The 17,564-nt window shown below is 42.4% G+C and overlaps 1 protein-coding gene across 1 annotated transcript in view; it reads right to left on the bottom strand.

Moving 5' to 3' along the window:
* LOC149312210 (wnt inhibitory factor 1-like) overlaps positions 1 to 17,428 on the bottom strand; it is a 51,679-nt gene extending 34,251 nt beyond the window's left edge. The window contains exons 1-2 of the mRNA XM_089526819.1: positions 17,143 to 17,428; positions 12,822 to 12,961 (exon numbers count right to left, since the gene is read on the bottom strand). Of these exons, the coding sequence (XP_089382945.1) occupies positions 12,822 to 12,961; positions 17,143 to 17,317 (315 nt within the window). The 5' untranslated portion in view covers positions 17,318 to 17,428. The remainder of the gene's footprint in view (positions 1 to 12,821; positions 12,962 to 17,142) is intronic.
* Between the last annotated feature and the right edge of the window lie 136 nt (positions 17,429 to 17,564).

Raw genomic sequence — 17,564 nt, 5'->3', positions numbered from 1 at the left:
AAAAGTCACCATAGAGGCCACTGCCATTGCTTGCATTCTGACAGCATCCTTCCAGTATGATATTCTGTCCATGAAAACAGATTCCCAGTAAGAGTCCTGGGCTGCTAATCCATCAAGCAAAAACCAAACATACTGTGCAGCCTTTAGTGATGTATGCCCATCACTTCACTCCATTTATGTCAAGCTTTCTCTATCAATAAACACTGCCTTGAAAATTTCAAAGTAAAGCTCCAGCCTGTTCTCTTTCATCCAAATTTCTTTCTCTGCCAAGCTCTAGAAAATAAAAGAAGTGTACTAATTAAATTCAGCAGGGTGAAAAGGAAAATAAGCTGAATGTAACGAAATGCTGAAGTCACTGTAGCCCAGAAGTCTCAGTTTCCCTTTGTGGCCTCACATGTGTGTGGAAGAATTCTGAGTAGCAGCCTTCCAGGATCTTACATGAGAGCCTTTAGCAGAAAGTAAACATTGACCCAACACTACATTCTGGAATCTCTCAGTGTGCAAAAGAACTATTCACTCTCTCTCCCCCTGCCTTTAAACTGGTGGTCCATGGACAAGAAGCTTGCCCAGGGGCACAGGATCAGACTGAACCTTTATTTTGGGTGGGATATAAATCATTATCAGAAATCTGGATTTGATTTCTCTCTAAAATAATGAAAATATATATATTTATGATCCAGTAGCTACTGCCACAGATCCAGGTCCTAAACTGGAAGAAATATTTGGAGTTGACATATACAGGCTGAATCTCTTTTAACTGAAATGCTTGGGACCAGAAGTGTTTTGAATTCTGGATTTTTTTATTTTGGAATATTTGCATATAGATAATGAAATATCTTGGAAATGGGACCCAAGTTTAAACATTAAATTCATTTATGTTTTATATATACTTTATATACATAGCACAAAGGTAATTTTATACATGATGTATTTTTAATAGTTTTGGGTATGAAACAAAATCAGTGTCTGCTGAACCACCAGAAAGCAATGGTGTCACTATCTCAGCCACCCATGTGGACTACTTTGGATTTTGGAATTCCAGTTAGGGAAGACTCAGTCTGTGTATCAGTCTTTGTTAAACCATGTCAGTATCTGTCTCATGTTTCCACAGCAGTAGGGAGACGGGACAGGAAAATCTAAGTTGTGGATGCAAAGTAGTTCTGCCAGATAAATGACTTTTTTGCAGTTCAGCTACACCACCCGCCCCTGTTTTAGTTCTCTCTCAAACACACAATGCTTAAATTAATTAGCATCTACAAATACGGAGGGTTTGGTGTTTATTTTCCTCAGGGAAAAGTATTGTTGAAGAGAGGCTGTTATGACATCATTGCCACCACTGCCACCCACCCACACTTCTCATCACTCTCAGTATTCAAAGTGTTCAGAACTTTGACTAAACTAAGACAGCACATTCTTGGAATCAAATTCAGGAGGGGCCTACATCCAAGTAAATATGTTTAGGATTAATGTGTTGGTCTGCATGATATAATACCAATCATATGTGGTTCACACTGTGTACTTTCTACATCGTCTTGTGCTAAATGTTTGGTGTTAACTATCAGCTCTCATTGGATTGCCAGTCATTCTTAGTTGTGAGATCCTTAACGTTCATGCACCTGTTATGAAACCAAGCACTGATAAACATTTTATGAAGTGCAGCTGCATACTATCTGTAAGAAGGCTGTTCTGCCATACTTTGATTGCTATAACAACACATGAAGGCATTTATTTTATTTTGTAAAAGTTTACTTTTAGCCTTAAACCAGTGAAAAATGGGAAACTGTTGGATAGCTAGAAAAGTTCCCATTACATAGTTAAAGGTCACTATCTCCCTTCAATAGAAACAAAAATAAAACCAATTTCATACAGGACACTTGAAAGAGTCATTTCAGCTCTGTCCTACCAGACATGGTGGTGAACACTTCCAAAACAAAGTCTGATATGTTTATTAACCATAGAAAGCTGACTAATGCTTCCTTGCATGTATCCATAATTAAAATTAATCAATCAATTTACTTAACAATCATATGTCAATTGGTGTGCTGGTGCACCAACTTTTGCACCTAGCAAGGAAGAGCTGCTGTGTGGAAACATTGGCCACAACTTTACTGAACATAATAAATATATATTTATATATATTAAATACACACACACACACACACTCTTACTTTATCCATCATTCTACAGAAGAAAGGGTAGGGTCCTGAGTGACAATGCCAATTTATCTTCATGGATGTCTTGTTCTTTTAGGAGAATTAAAGTCAGAAAGTTTCTTGACTCATGATTTGAATCAGGACTACTCTGCCATGCTTACTTGAAGATAAAAGAAAATCAGGCTTAAGTATATGCTACATACATAAAGCAGGATGCCATGTGACCTAAAAATCTCACTACAGATAGGTAAGCAGACTATACATTAATCCTGGGATCAGAGTCATTCATGAAATGGATACCCTTCAAAACAATTCACTCACATCTGAACTGTGTTTTGGAATATTAAACTTGCTTTTCATACCTGTTTGCCACTGCAGTCTATACTGCATCACTATGGGAACTGGTCATGTGTTATCTATTAAGTTTATCACACCAGTACCTGTAAAGTTCCCATAGAGTCCCTGTAACGTTCCATGGAGAAATGATATGGGAACGGCTGTTACTGCATTAGATATTTTGTAATGTAATGATAACGGTATGAGAACACATTTTATCGCACTGCATATACTGTGTTTCCGTTACTGCAGCCGAGGTCGTTCTCAAGCAGTTCTTCTTTTGCACATGCATACCGTTCTAGCGAGGATTTTAGTCCCACAGAAGTAAGTGATGTCATCACTCTATGATCTTATTACTTCATGGGTCTGACACCCCCCCTCCCCAGCTCACTGGAGCCACCCATAAAGAGAGACAGGCAGGAAGAGGAAGGCAAGATGGAGCCAAAGGGAAGACGTTGCGGCTGCGGAGGAGGAAGAGAGCTGGCCAGGGGATACCTCTGCTTTTGGGAGGAACCTTGCCCACCCTGACTTTGGAGAGGGGGGTTGGTCCAAGGTGCCGAGGTCGGAGGGAGAGAAGGGCTGCGACTCAGAAAGTTTGGAAAGCGGGAAAACATATACAGGCAGAGGCCTCTCTCCCTCCCTAACAGACAGACAGACACACACCTGCTTGCCCTAAGGGCTGTTCCCTTTTCCTGGCTTCACTCTTGTCTATTAGGTGCTCAGTGTATGAGAGGGAAAATTCTCCATCCAAAAACATGCGACGGAGATGTTTACATCCTGATAATTCTTTTTCTCAGGAAAAAAAAATATTACATTAATAAAAATATAATTACATTTTACACTACTTGTGGTGCCCTCCGGTCGAGGAACAGTAGAGATTGTAGACGTTCTAGGACAGGAGGGCAGGAAATTGTCCTAGCCAATCAGAACACAAGCATGGGTTGAGAATTGGTTGGCTTATCACACTGAAATCACCTGAAACGGTCCAAAAATGTTCCTGCCAACTGAGAACCCTTTTTAACAATTCTCACTCTGGGACGGGCGAGGGACACTTTGAACACCAATTGGGATCTGGACGGGAACCCAGCTGTGCAATAAAATGCGTTCCGTTCTGTTCTCATTTAGTATCCAGAACGTTGCCAGAACACTGTGCGATAAACTTTTATGTCTGGGGTAGGGAGCATGAGTCCCTCCACAGTTGCTGTTGGACTGCAGCACCCATCATTCCTCACCATTGGCTATGATGGCTAAAGCAGATGAGGACTGTATTCCAATAGTTCTTGGACAGGTGCATGATTCCCACACTTGCCCTATACCTTCCCCAAATATCCAGTAGCCCGCCTCCCATTTGTTTTACTCTGCTATAAATGTAAACAGGATTTACTTGACCCATATTAATTGGGATAAAAATATGCAATGCTAAAAAACCCAGAGCTTGAAGGACACCAAAAATAATATTAGAGCATGGAAAGTTTATCTTTTTTGGACTATACATTCCAGAATCCCTACAGTCTACATGGACAGTGGCATGTTGGCTAGGATATTTTGGGGTTTTAGTAAAAAATAATTTTTCAAAGTCTTGCTTAAAACTTGGGAAAGCAACCTGTCAAACAGTCTTCTTCCTTTTAGAGGAATACTGATTTGCCAAACAGCAGTGACTCTTGTGCAAGTGATTGATCTGTGAGTCTATTTTAGTTCAACGAATTTTGACTGATTTGTATGCTAATACCATGGTTCTCAAATGGTGGGGCAGGACCCCCAGGAGGCATGTGAGAGTTGCTCAAGGGGGGCACAAGACTTTGAGATTTTGATCCCTCCTTCTCCTCTTCCCACACTTTTTTCTGTGTAAAATTTACACATGCATTGAGTTAAATATTGAATTTACTTAAATAAAATTTCTAATTTGAATGATGTTCATCCCTTATAACATGTTAAAATATGAATATATGTGAATATGAAAATGAAAATATGCACACTAAATAAACAGAATATTTCTATTCATATACTATGTTGAATGGTGGGGACATGACATCTGCATGTAGATGTAAAGGGGGATCCGAAGGGTAAAAAGTTTGATTACCACTTGGTTAAGATTATGTGCTGCTATATGGGTAAATTTGACATTAGATCTCTGAATGAGCATAATGGTGAAACTTGCTGTTTCATGCAGGTATTGAGATCTAATACCAACAGAGGGCTAACTAAGGGATAGTTCTGTGTAGGAAGGATAGTCAGAAAAAATATTTCCTGATACCCCATTTATTTCCTCCAGTTTTTAGTCACACCATATTTAGGCCCAATATGGCAAATTTGGGGCCTAATTACCCTGAAGAGACAAGATTCCAAGCCGGGTCAGCCCTGGCAAATATGCTGATGGAAGACCACCAGGAAATACCAGGTGCTATATGCTAAATTTAAGAGGAGGGCAATGGCAAGGCACTATTGAGTATTCCTGGCTCTTCTGTAGGTGAAGACACTGAGGTGGTGCCACAAGAATCACAGGCACAGCCCTATCCTGCTGTCAGGCACAGCCCTACCATGAGGCAGTGAGGCAGCCACTACAAAAGGCAAATTGTTAGTTATTTAATTTGCTGTTCAACTGCCAGCGATGGTAAGGGCTACTCACAGGATTTTTCTGCCTCCTATGTCAGAAAAACTTGGGTGGGTTACAGACCGCCCTCAAGCGGCCGTTTTCACGCCGCCGCCATTCGCTGCAGAGGGAATCCCCAGCGGCCAGACCGCGAGGCTTCCCGGCGCAGTGAAAAAGGAGCTCCGAAATGGCGCTCCTTTTCAAAACGTGGAAGTGGTGCCGCGAGGGGCGAAGCGCGCCCTCGCGACATCACTTCCGCCGCAACACGTCTGGACACTATGCGTCCAAGACGTCAAAATGGCGGCGTCCATGTGGATGGGCGCTGCCATTAAGGACGCGCTCCACGCGTACTAGGAAGAAGGGCCATGAGGAAGGTAAGACCCTTCCTAACCCTAATACAGCCCTTCCTAACCCTAGTACGTGCAGAGCGCGTACTTTATGGCGGTCTGTAACCCGCCTTAGTTTTAGAACCTACACTACTTGATTTGGTGCTGGAGTGGGCAATTCCTACTCTGCTCCAGGTGGGAAATACATCTTGGTTTGGCCCTGGCATTCTTTCTGTTCATTGGTGTACTGAACAGAAAGAATGCAAAACATTCCATCAAAAAGGTACCTTAAAAGTCTTTGAAGCCCATCAGAACTGCCTCCATTGATGCTCACCACTCTGGCAGTCCTAAGTATTCCAAGTACTGGGGGGTTTCTCCTTGCAGAGGTCAGATCCTTGCCAAGCACAGGAATCGGCAGTAGCTGTAGCATCATAACCAACCACATGCACTATCTGACCATTCCCATTAACTCCCATGGATGTAGGTTCTGAAATCCCAATATTACTAACATAGAAAAACAGTTTAAAAGCAACTTCTCTTTTTTTGGTGGAAGCACCTCACTAAAAGAATAAAGCCCATTGAGGACATTATTTGCCAAATGTTTGTGCTGCTGAGAAGAAAGGAAAAACAAAAGAAAGAACAATTTTGTAGTTTACATATATGCCATGTAAATGTCTACGCAATCCAGATGTAGCTTATAAGGTACCTTGTAACTCATCTCTGCTGAGTAATAAAGCTTTTTTGGCAAAAGTTTCAGAAATTTGCTGCTGTTTTCTGTCAGCAGCTACAACAGATGGCTGGCACATGCGTGCCTTACTAAATGAAGTGGGATCTCTACAGCATGAGTCTTTGATCTCCAGTGGCATGTCCACAACACCGAGATGCAAAATACCACAGCACAGCAGCTTCTAAATATTAAATGTTCAGAGCTTTACTTTTGATATGAGGATTCCCTTCTTTTCTTTTTAATTGTGCCCATAAGCCTATCCACATTCCATATTGCAACTGAAGTTAGAAAAGATCTTTCTCCTGTTTGGGGTCTGGAAAATATAGTGAATATACTACTCAGCATAGTAAGTGGATTATGCACAACTTCAAACCAAACATAGGCTGAGGATTTTGTAAAATTGTTGTATGTGGTTATTGCCTAGGATAAAAGTATAAAAATTAATCATGAACAATTGAGGAAAATGTGATCTGCTTGATGCATTATGAATGAAAGCATGGTTGCAAAATGAATGTAACAAAATTGATGCCAAATACATTTCATCTACGTTCATTCCGCAGTTATTTTGAAAGACTAGTTGGACTGAATCCCACTTTTGTCACAGCATCTTAACATGAGTGGTGGTAGCTGGAAAACTTGTTCTTATCCTTGGGGACTGGGAATCGTATGTTCCTCCAGATGCTATTGGATTACAGTTCCCAGCAGCCCTAACCAGCATAGCTAATTGTGAAAAATGCTGGAAGCTGCAGTTTAGCAACATCTGAGGGGCCACATGGTTCCCATCCCTATTCTCAGACTAAGAGAGGTTAGCTATTAGCATACATTCCTCTTCCTGCACACCTGCCCTTTTAAACACAATTTAAATATCAGTTGTCATGATATGCTTTTCTATCTTCATTTAATCATAAAAGGAGAGATGCAAAGCTAAAAGGGAAACAATAGATCCTGTCATACTCTTGGCCCAGGTGGGTGGCTCTCCAGAACTTGACAAACCTTCTGCTATTATGGGTGGTCAAGATGGTAAAAGGATAGGAACCGCACAGTAAAGCTGGAAATGGGACCTTCCTCTCAATTACCTATATGGCTAAACACAAAGATTTACCATAGTCAAACAGCTTATGCTTAAGCCATGGCACCTGATGGACACCAACAGCTGGATGGATACCACAGCTTTGGAATGCTATATTTTAAAGAACTACTTGCTAGTTATTTTCCATCAAGTCCATCTTAATTTTTGGTGCTCCTAGTGGTTTGAGCATTGGACATGACTCTGGAGACCAGGGTTTGATTCCTGCTTGGCCAGAAACCCACTGGGTGACCTTGGACAAGTCACATGCTGTTGGCCACAGGGGAAGGCAATGACAAGCCTCCTCTGAACAAATCTTGCCAAGAAAACCCCATGATAGCTTTGCCTTAGAGTCACCATAAGTCAGAAATAATTTGAAGGCATACATCGTAGACATGAATGACAGAAGGGCCCAAATACACTAAAAGCACCAGATCCTGCTAATTTGGAAGCTAAGTAGGGTCAGCTCTGGTTAGTACTTGAATGGTAGACTGGCAACAAATACCTGGTGCTGTATGCTATATTTCAGAGGAAGGAACTGGCAAAACCATTTTTGAGTATTCTTTGCCTAAGATAACCTTATGAAATTCATGGCATCACCATAAGTTGACAGGCAACTTGAAGACACAACACTTTGGGCAGAAAGAAGGCAATAGGTGCACAGATGGCTTTTGTTTCTATTGAAGAAAAGCATGCGGAGCAATAACTGGATTTTGGGCTTCTATTTAAAAAATTGTTCAGTCACAATGAAAATGAGTATAGTATTGCTTGACAAAGCTTGTGTCAACTTTGTATATGTGTGTTCTATTAATCTTCACACAGGCATATTAAAACAGCAGCATCAGCAGCAGCAACAACAACAACAATCCATTCAATGCCTTAAACTGAGCTATTTTCTGAAGCCTTATATGAATTCCAACATTTTGCAAAGGTGTATAGGTGCCCCATGTCATGAGAGTGTTCGTGGACACAGAAACAAGGGTATTTCACAGTACCCAAATGCCCAGAGCCAGAAAACACATGTTAACATGAAGTGGAACATTTTTTCTCAGTAGCTATCAGCTCATCTTGCTGGAGACAAAAGGTAACCCATACAAATGTGATAGATTTGTTGGGACCATATTAAAATAATAAAAATTCCAAATATTACATCAAGAATGGGAAGAGGGAGGGGCAGTCCTCAGTCCTCAGGCAAGTTACCTTTTTTATTACAATTTCCAGAATTCCTTAGCCAGTACAACCAGTTGGTTGGTGGATTTTGACAACGGCAGCCTGCCCCCTCCAAATAATTTTCCATCCTCTGGGGACGGAGCATATGAGGACATAACAACAAGGCCACCCATGGCAACCAAACCAAATTTTTACAAAATAAATAGCTTTGTTCTCGCGAGAGAGGGGGGCACTTTATAATAAATAGGTGAAAAGCAATGCTAAGAAAAAATATGCTTTATTCTCTTAAAAAATTCATATGACACACATGTTCCAAAAAAGTCTGAGCCTTATTTAATGTGATGTACAAACAGTACCCTACTTTCTTACTAAGGCCCGGTACAGACGGGCAGGAAGGAGCGATGTGACGCCACCCCTTTCTGGCCCAGATGGAGCAAACGCTGCGGCCTCCGCGAGGCCTAAAAAGAACCTGCTGCTGGCGGGTTCTTTTTGTGCTGCGCGCTGGGTGCCATTGGCACAGCTCATGCACAACGATGACATCTGCACAGTGTGGCACTGTTTGGATGCTGCAGCATGTGGACGTCATCGCTGCGTGCCCTGTATGAATGGGGGTGAGCAATTATGGCACCTGGGTAGGGTTGTGAGTGTGGGGACGCTTGGCCCTCACCCCACCCACAGACTGGCACTTTTCACCCATCTGTACCGGGCCCAACTGTAGTGAAAACACTATAGAGACACAAATACTGGCAGTCACAGTCCAAGTGTTGACACATGCAGCCATGAAAGGGTGACCCCACGCCCTGTCCTGCACAAGAATAAGGGCTATCGTTGGGTAGGACTGCAGCCTACACAGAAACACAGAGTTGGAAGAGACCACAATGCCCATCCAGGCCAACCCCTTGCCATGGAGGAATACACCATCAAAGCACCCCTGACAGATGGCGATCCAGCCTCTGCTTAAAAACCTTAAAAAGAAGGAAAGTCCACTACACTCTGAGGTAGCATACAGCTCTTATTGACAGGATGTTTTTCCTAATGTTTAGGTGGACACAACTGAAAGGATATCATATCATCAACTTTAATTTAAAGAATGTATTTACCTAGTTATGGAAAATGTTCCTTTGGGCCCCATTATCCATGGGTGGAATAATCACTGAACACAGCTGATTTTACCTCTAAATAAGCATGTATGCTTTAATGTTGTCTTTTAGTTATTAATGCTTTAGATCTACTAAAAGGAATGTGGCTTAAGGACTGAGAGTGTAAGCATGTACCTACTTCCCAAGGAGCTAGTACTACTGTACTGTACTGAACACCATAAGTCCAGGCTAACAAAAACTTCTCATAGCCCCCACATTATGGAATATTTTACTGGAAGAGATCTGTTTTATTACCACCTTAGATGCCTTTAAGAAGGCTTTTAAGACGGATCTCTTCCAGCGGGCTTACCCACCTGACTTCTTATAGGAGATTTTAAGATAAAATGCTCTACTCTGGTTATAATGATAAGTTTTTTGATGTTTCTGGTTGTTCAGATGATGTTTTAATTTAAAATTATATTGTTCGTGTTTTATTATCTATATTTTTATACTGGTATTTTACTATTTTATTGATGTAATCCCGCCTCGATCCGCAGGGAGAGGTGGAAAATATAAATAAAATTTTTATTTATTATTATTACTGAGCTCAGTATTGCTTATATAGGATTGTGCTGCAATTTATCCCATTCATTTCAATGGAACTGATATGGATCATTACAAATACTGCTTTGTATGAATTGTTTTAAGAATGTGATACAGCACCAAAATCCAGTCTCAACAGGAAATATCTGTTTCCCCAAACCTGTTCTAAGCCCACGCAGCTTTGATCTGGAATCACCACATGGTCTCATGGATATCTATACTATAGAAATATGGCAATTTGACATCACTTTAAGTGCTGTCCCTCCATCCTATCAAACCCTGGGATTTGTAGTTTTACAAGATTATTCATATTTTCTGCCAAAGTATACTGTTACCTTAGAAAACTACCCAGAATTCCATAGAATGGCGTTGCAGCAGTTAAAGCGGTATCAAACTGCATTATTTCTATAGTGTAATATATCCTTAGTGGGTCAAAATGCACGTGTGTGTGTTTGTTAAACTCTTGCCATGACAGGCATTTCTATAAAGATTCCCTAAATAGAAGCTCAATAGTAATGCTCCATCATTTGAACATAGTACCAAACCAAACCAAACCATTCCCAAACTATTCCTGCATAGAATTTTCATTGCAGTTCTCTAGGTACAAATATAAAATTTACAATTTATAATTACAAAATGTCACATAATTATTTAAGCTTTAGAGTTTCTTAAAAGTGATGCCACCCTTTTGTATCTTATGTCTCATAAGTGATTTTGTTACAGAATCCGAGTCTCATCATGTTAAAGAAGAAAAAACTCTCCACAGTTTTTCAACAAAGGCACTTATATGTTTACGGGGATTTCATTATATTTTAGAACCATATTGTTGTTATCATTTACTGTAGGTTGGTGGACAATGGCATGTCAAAAGGTATTACTTAACATAAGGTTACACATAGATCATCCTTGTTAAGAGCAGTGGTATGAGACAGTGCTTAAGGAGGAGGAAGACATGGGGATTGATGGAGAATGAAATCTTAGTGATGGTTATGATAATTCTGTATCCCAGGTAGACTGCTTCTTTGTCCCAATAGTGGCATATGACCACCAGATAGCACTGTTCTAGAACCTAATTCAAGTTTTATCAAACTAGTTTTTACCCCCTTTTCTCATGGACCAGCATGGATCTAGGATAGAGACAGATTACAATAAAGACTGAAGGTGACAATTTTAATTTATGGATACTACTTTGCCTACACCACAAATAAGGACACAGACATTTAAGACTACTGTCCAAGGCTGATTGTATGGACCCTTTCCAATGAGTACATCCCAATGAAGATAGCAAGTCTTACTTCCTAATATTTATCATGAAGTGGCTTTGAGTAAGCCAAAATTTTATAGGCTCAGGCCCAGATCTGTAATGGGGATTAGTAAGAGATTTCACAGCTATTTGCCTTATATAAAGTCATTTAGCGCAGTGTTAGAAGTGGTTCCAAGACAGAGGACTTCCAAGGCAGAAGACTTTCCCAGTTCCAACACAGTTCCCAGGGACTGTGAGTCATGAGGCACTGTCCTATGGCAACTCCTCATATTTTACATGCCTATGGCAAGGATGATTGAACTAATATCTATGAACTAATCTGTACCCTTAATTCATTGGGTGGATCTCATAAAGAAATGCTTTCAAGAATGGAATGCTGTATATAAAGTGTAAGAATAGTAACTTATCATCTTCCTTGTAAGTTATCTCATGCATCCTTGATCCCTCAGTGTTTCATCTGTTGAAATATTCTTTCATCCTCAAGATGACTCTTTCAGCTGTACTCGCCGTCTAATCCTTCCTTCCCAAATGTACGTTCCTTCCTGAGAGCTAGTATGGTGAAGTGCAGGGTTTGGCAACTGCAATGGTCCCAGGAGCCAATTTTCTGATCTTGGGAATCTGGATAGACCACACAGATGGCTAAGAAACATACAAATAAATAAAGGACATGGCCAGAGATCCCACTTTTGGTTTTGAAAAACTAGCATGCTTTTGTAAACATTAAATAGTCTAGGGAGGGGAGTGTCTTACAACCTATTTAAAAAGTAAATTGCTACTCCTGCAGGCTACACTGTTTAACATTATTCACTCTTTAGGCATAGGAGATCTCCAGGAGGTCGAGGGCCACAGAATCAGGGCCCGACTCAGCCCACCCTTAGTATAGTGGCTGGACCCTGGGATGGGACTTGGAGAACCCAGACTCAGGTTCCTATGGAGCCATCACTTTTCTGAGTTATCTAGGGTCAATGAGACTCAGTCTGGCCTGTCTCAAACTCAGAGGTGTGTTGCGAGGGCTAGGCAGGGAGGAAGACATCAGTGTACAGCACCTTGAGCTCACAGGATGAACAGTGGGCCTTAGATGTAGCTTAAACAAAGTGTATGTACAGTATATCAAATAAACTGTGTGCATTGTATACCATATTCAGTTTCAACTACCTTCCATATGGCATTCCACCTGATGAAATTTTCTGAAGTAGATTAAGAACCATTTGCTGGTATAGGAACAGAGTGGCATTGAAGAGGAAGAGAGAGAAAGAAAGAGAGAGAAGGAGCGCTGTTTACCTTTTGCCTGGCATAGACATGATTTATTAATATTTCTCATAACAGATTATTCAAGCCACCACTTTGTAGCAACTTTCTGGCACACCTCTGGAATATTTTCCATGAATTTATGGATAAACTAAATATTTGCTCCAGTTCAACATATTGCTAGCCTTCCCCCTCTCCCAGCCCACTCCCCACGGCCCACCAGTTCCACCTCTCACTCCCTTCCTCAGACCCTACCTACCCTTCCAGTTGCTTGCCAGGTGAAATTCATGGAGTGAATATTGACTGGAATAGCTGGCATCCGTTGTTGAGCTTTTCTGAAATCATGAGTGAATGGGGCCATCTTCCCCTCTGAGACGATCAAAATATCCTCTTCAAAGCCTGTAAAACAAAACCAATTAACTCAAAACAGGTGGGAGATTAAATCCAAAACGTAGGATGAAAAGCAAAAGTTTTTACCCTGAGGAGTTTTCACAGGAAGACAAACATGCAGGCTTCCCCTCAGAGAGGGGCTGCTCCTGCTTCCTACACAGAAAGCATTAATCCAGAAGGAAGAAAAAAACACGTGCAAACCATGTCAGTGGTCACACATGACAACTGCACACAAACATATTCTGCCACCCATATGCAGGTGACAAAACTACAACTGGCTTTGGCAGATGGACACTATATGAGAGACCTATGGGAGAATTATCATTCTTTATCCCTCCGCCCAGTGGCACTGTTTACATATCCTTGTGTGTGAAAAGCACATGTACCAACTTGAATGGTGCATGAAAAAAAAATCTTACAGCCATTACAAAAGCAGGTGGGAATCATGTAGCATTACAGACATTGCTGCACTATAATGCCCAGCATCCATCACCACTGCCTATGCTGGCTAGGAGTAGTGGAACTTGTAGTCCAACAGCATATCAAAACTGCATGATTCCCATTCCTGCCGTGTTTTTTAAAATTTTCCCTTGCACTTCATAGAGTTTGGAAGAGTTACTTTTTAAGACTTTAATTCCCAGAATACCCCAGCCGGTGTGGCTATAGGCTTGGCTTACTGACAGATGCGTTCTGGGACTTTGGGGGCCCAAACGTAATTTATCTAAGCTCTGTACTCAGAAGCGCCTTCTTGTGTGAAAAACATGGCCTCCTTGACACAGTATCTGCTGGGGTTTGGTTCTAGGACCCCATGTGGATACCAAAATCCTGTATGCTCAAGTCCTATTAAATACAGTGGCTTTGTAAAATTGTATCCCTTATATAAAATAGCAAAATCAAGCTTTGCTTTTTGGAATTTATGTATTTGTGGAATATTTTCAAGCCATAGATGGTTAAATCCATGAATATGGAGGGCCAATTGTATTTCTTCTTTCCGACTCACTTTCATTTTAAAAAGTACATATAAGAATTTAAACTTTGGGTAAAGCTTATATACAGGAAGCTTATATACAGGTTGAGTTTCCCCTATTCAAAATGCTTGAGACCAGAAGTGTTCTGCATTTTAGACTTTTGGATTTGGAATATTTGCATATACTTAATGAGATCTCTTGGAGATGGAATTCAAGTGTAAATACGGAATTCATTTATGGTTTGTATACACCTTGGGCATATAGCCTGGACATAGTTTTATACACAATATTTTAAATAATTTGGGATATGAAACAAAGTTTATGTACACAGAACCATCAGAAGCAAAGGTGTCACTATCTCAGCCAGTCATGCAGACAATTCTGGATTTTGGAGTATTTCAGATTTCTGTTCAAATGATGAATGAGGAGGTGGGGGAGAACCCACTCAACATTTCTCCCTTTGTGATGTTGACAAACCTTAGCTTCTATTTCTGGAAATCTGGAGAAAGTGAAGATTTCTCGCTTTGGGGGATTTTTATTCCGGATTTTTGGAAGTTTATAGAAAAGTAAAATTTGGGAGCAGCTACATATGCACATGTACATTCATGTGTGTGTGTGTGTATGTGTATATGTATGTGTGTGTGAGAGACTGAGACTTGTTGGAGGTGAGGTTCATGAAGATGCTCCAACTCTTTTATAATGTCAGCAATGCACCAGCTTCCAAGAAAAATACACTTGACTGCCCTCTAAACACAACTTGAACAGCAGGATGCAAAAGCAGAAATGCTATGTTGGATCTGTCAGCATTCTCTTCACATAGAGCAGTCAACCCAACCAGATGCCTACCTCTCTGCCCTCAGGTTCTTCAGGAATTAGTACTGAGAGGCATGCTGCCTCTGAGCCTAAAGTTGATATATTACCTCCCTCCCACAAATATACCAGCAGCCACTGATGGCTCTGTCTTCCAAAGTCAGTTTGGTGTAGTGGTTAGAATATGGGAAAAGGAATTGAGGGATCCAGGTTCTGATCCTGACTGGACTATGAAATTTGTTGAAGGATCCAAGTGGAGTCATTCTCTCTCTCTCTCTCTCTCTCTCTCTCTCACACACACAGCCTCAACCTGACCTACCTCAAATATTTGCTTTTTGAGAAAGAAATGTGGAGCAAGTATGCTGCCTTAATAAGACAGGTTATTATAAATGTAATTAATAAACAAACATTGCTTTTTAAACCCCATTCAATTTGGCAGCCACAGGTATAACTCACAACAGCCAATCTCACCATTTTAACCACATGACATTAGTTACTTTTTGGGGGACTGCAACTCCTATAATCCCAGAACTGACTTGGCAAACAGGGTCATATGAAAGTAATGCCCCCTTCCCCCCAATTCTCTCCATGACATTTTCCTTCAGTCTTCAAATTTCTAGCACTGTACAGTAGTTGCTTAAAACTTCAATTGAGCATCTAGAAATACATTTCTGACATTCAAAGATGGGAGAAAGCAAAGTTAGCAGAGGGACTGAGAACACAGCAAAGAAAAGGCATGAATCATTTTCAGTATCTCAAAATTCAGGAGAGAGGGCAGAGTTCTTACTGTAAGTTCTTAAGTAATTTTCTTGTTCTTATTGCTTCAAGTCATTTCTGAGTTATGGCAACCCTAAGGGCCTCTATGATGGGAGCTGGGTTCTTGGCAAGATTTGTTCAGAGGCAGTTTATCATTGCCTTCCCTTGAAGCTGAGAGCATATGACTTACCCAAGTGGATTTCATAGCTGAGCTGGGAACTGAACCCTGGTTGCTAGTGGTGTAGTCCAACACTCAAGCCACACTGACTCTCTCTACTGGGTAATTTACTGAGTAGCAACCTTCACCAGAGAGCCAGTGTGGTGTAGTGGTTTCAGCACCAGACTATGACTCTGGAGATGTACTGCTCAAGCACAGGGCCGGCTCTAGGTATTTGGCCACGATAGGCAAGAAATATTTTGGCACCCCGTCGCCCCATATAATTATTTTCACCCCTTGATTTCTGCTGTTTTGTTTGTTAAAGCTAAAGGTGACATAAAACTTAGGTTCCAATCTCTCTGGGAGTTGAAGCCAAAAACATTTGTTGTTGTGTGCCTTCAAGTAATTTCTGATGACCCTAAGACAATGGGCTTCTCTTGGCAAGTTTCTTCAGAGGAGGTTTGCCATCACCATCCTTTGGGGCCAAGCGAGTATGACTTGCCCTAAGTGGAAAGGGATCTTGGAGCACCTTTGAGACTAATGGAAAGAAAGAAGTTGATAGCATGAGCTTTTGTAGACTTGATGGTAGTAGCTCATGCTACCATTTGAGGAAGTAGATTCAAGTCTATGAAAGCTCTTGCTACCAACCTTTCATGCATCTGAGAGCGTGGTCTCAAGTCTACAAAAGGTCATACTACCAACTTCCCATGCCTCTCAGGCAGTTGGTTCAAGTTTCAGAAAGCTCATGCTAGCTCAGGCCTCTGAGGAAGTGGGCTCAAGACTATGAAAGCTCATGCTAGCATCTGAGGAATCTGAGGTTTGAGGTTCATGTCTCTGAAAGCTCATACTACCGACTTCACACATCTAAACAAGTGGGCTCAAGTCTATGGAAGCTCATGCACCATCTGAGGAAGTAGGTTCAAGTCTAGGAAAGCTCATACTACCCCCTTTTCTCTTTCAGGGAGTCTCAAAAGCTGCAACAAAGCCCCTTTGCAGACTGATTCTGCAGACCTACAAGAGCTATGCCCTGGAAGTCTTGCCCCAAAGGGGTTTCCAAGTATTCCATGGCCTGAGGTTACTGTATTCTACAAGGCTAGAAGTATCCCATGACTAGAAGTCCCCTCATTCTAAGGGCGTTAGTATTCCGTGGCTAGAAGTCTCTGAAGGGCAGAGGCTTGCCTTGACCTTAACCCCTGCAGCCAGGGCTGCTCTGGGGCCAGCAGGAGGACTGCGTGCGCCGGACCCTGTTCCCCCGAGGAGGGGCACCTGCCTGCCTGCTTGCCTTGGCCTGCTGCGGGGCTGCTGGGTCGGCAGAGGCTGGGGCTGATGATGGGGAGCCTCCGGAGCCCTGGCAGCTGGACCTGCCCCCTCCTCCCAGAAGGGACTTCCCAACCAGGAGCTTCCCAAGCGGAGAGCAGTAGCAGCAGCATCAGGGAGCTGCAGAGTCCCCGCCGAGAGGGACTAGCCCTCCTGCTCCTGCTGCTCCTGGCCTGGCTTACCGATGAGGACGCGGGCTTGGGCTGCCTCGATCCAGAGGTAGAGGGAGCCCTCGGGGGCCGGCGAGGGGCGCGCAGGAGGCAGGCTCCCCGAGGCCAGGAGGGCGAGCGCTCCGCAGCAGAGCCCCAGCAGCAGCGCCCCAGTCCCCGGGGGCCCCGGGCTGCCCCCTCCGGCCATTCCTCTCGCTCTCGCTCTCGCTCTCGCTCTCCTCCGGGGCAACCAGGGAGCCACGCCACAGCCTTCCTTCCTGGGGAGCCTGGGTTCCTTTCTCTCCTGCTGGGCTCTGGAGGGGGCTGCTCTTGCTGCTCCTCTTGCTGCTGCTGCTCCTTCTTGCTGCAGCCGCCAGAGGTGGGCTTGCCTCTTGCTTGGGAGCGGGACTCCAGAGAAAGGGGCGAGCCCTTCAGGGAGCAGAGGGAGGGAGACC

This window comes from Sceloporus occidentalis, unplaced genomic scaffold, assembly GCF_023333645.1.
Source record: "Sceloporus occidentalis isolate IW3139 unplaced genomic scaffold, rSceOcc1.0.p SCAF_5, whole genome shotgun sequence".
NCBI classification, from domain to species: domain Eukaryota; kingdom Metazoa; phylum Chordata; class Lepidosauria; order Squamata; family Phrynosomatidae; genus Sceloporus; species Sceloporus occidentalis.
Note: the sequence above shows the minus strand (reverse complement) of the source record. Positions and strands in the feature narration are given on the sequence as shown.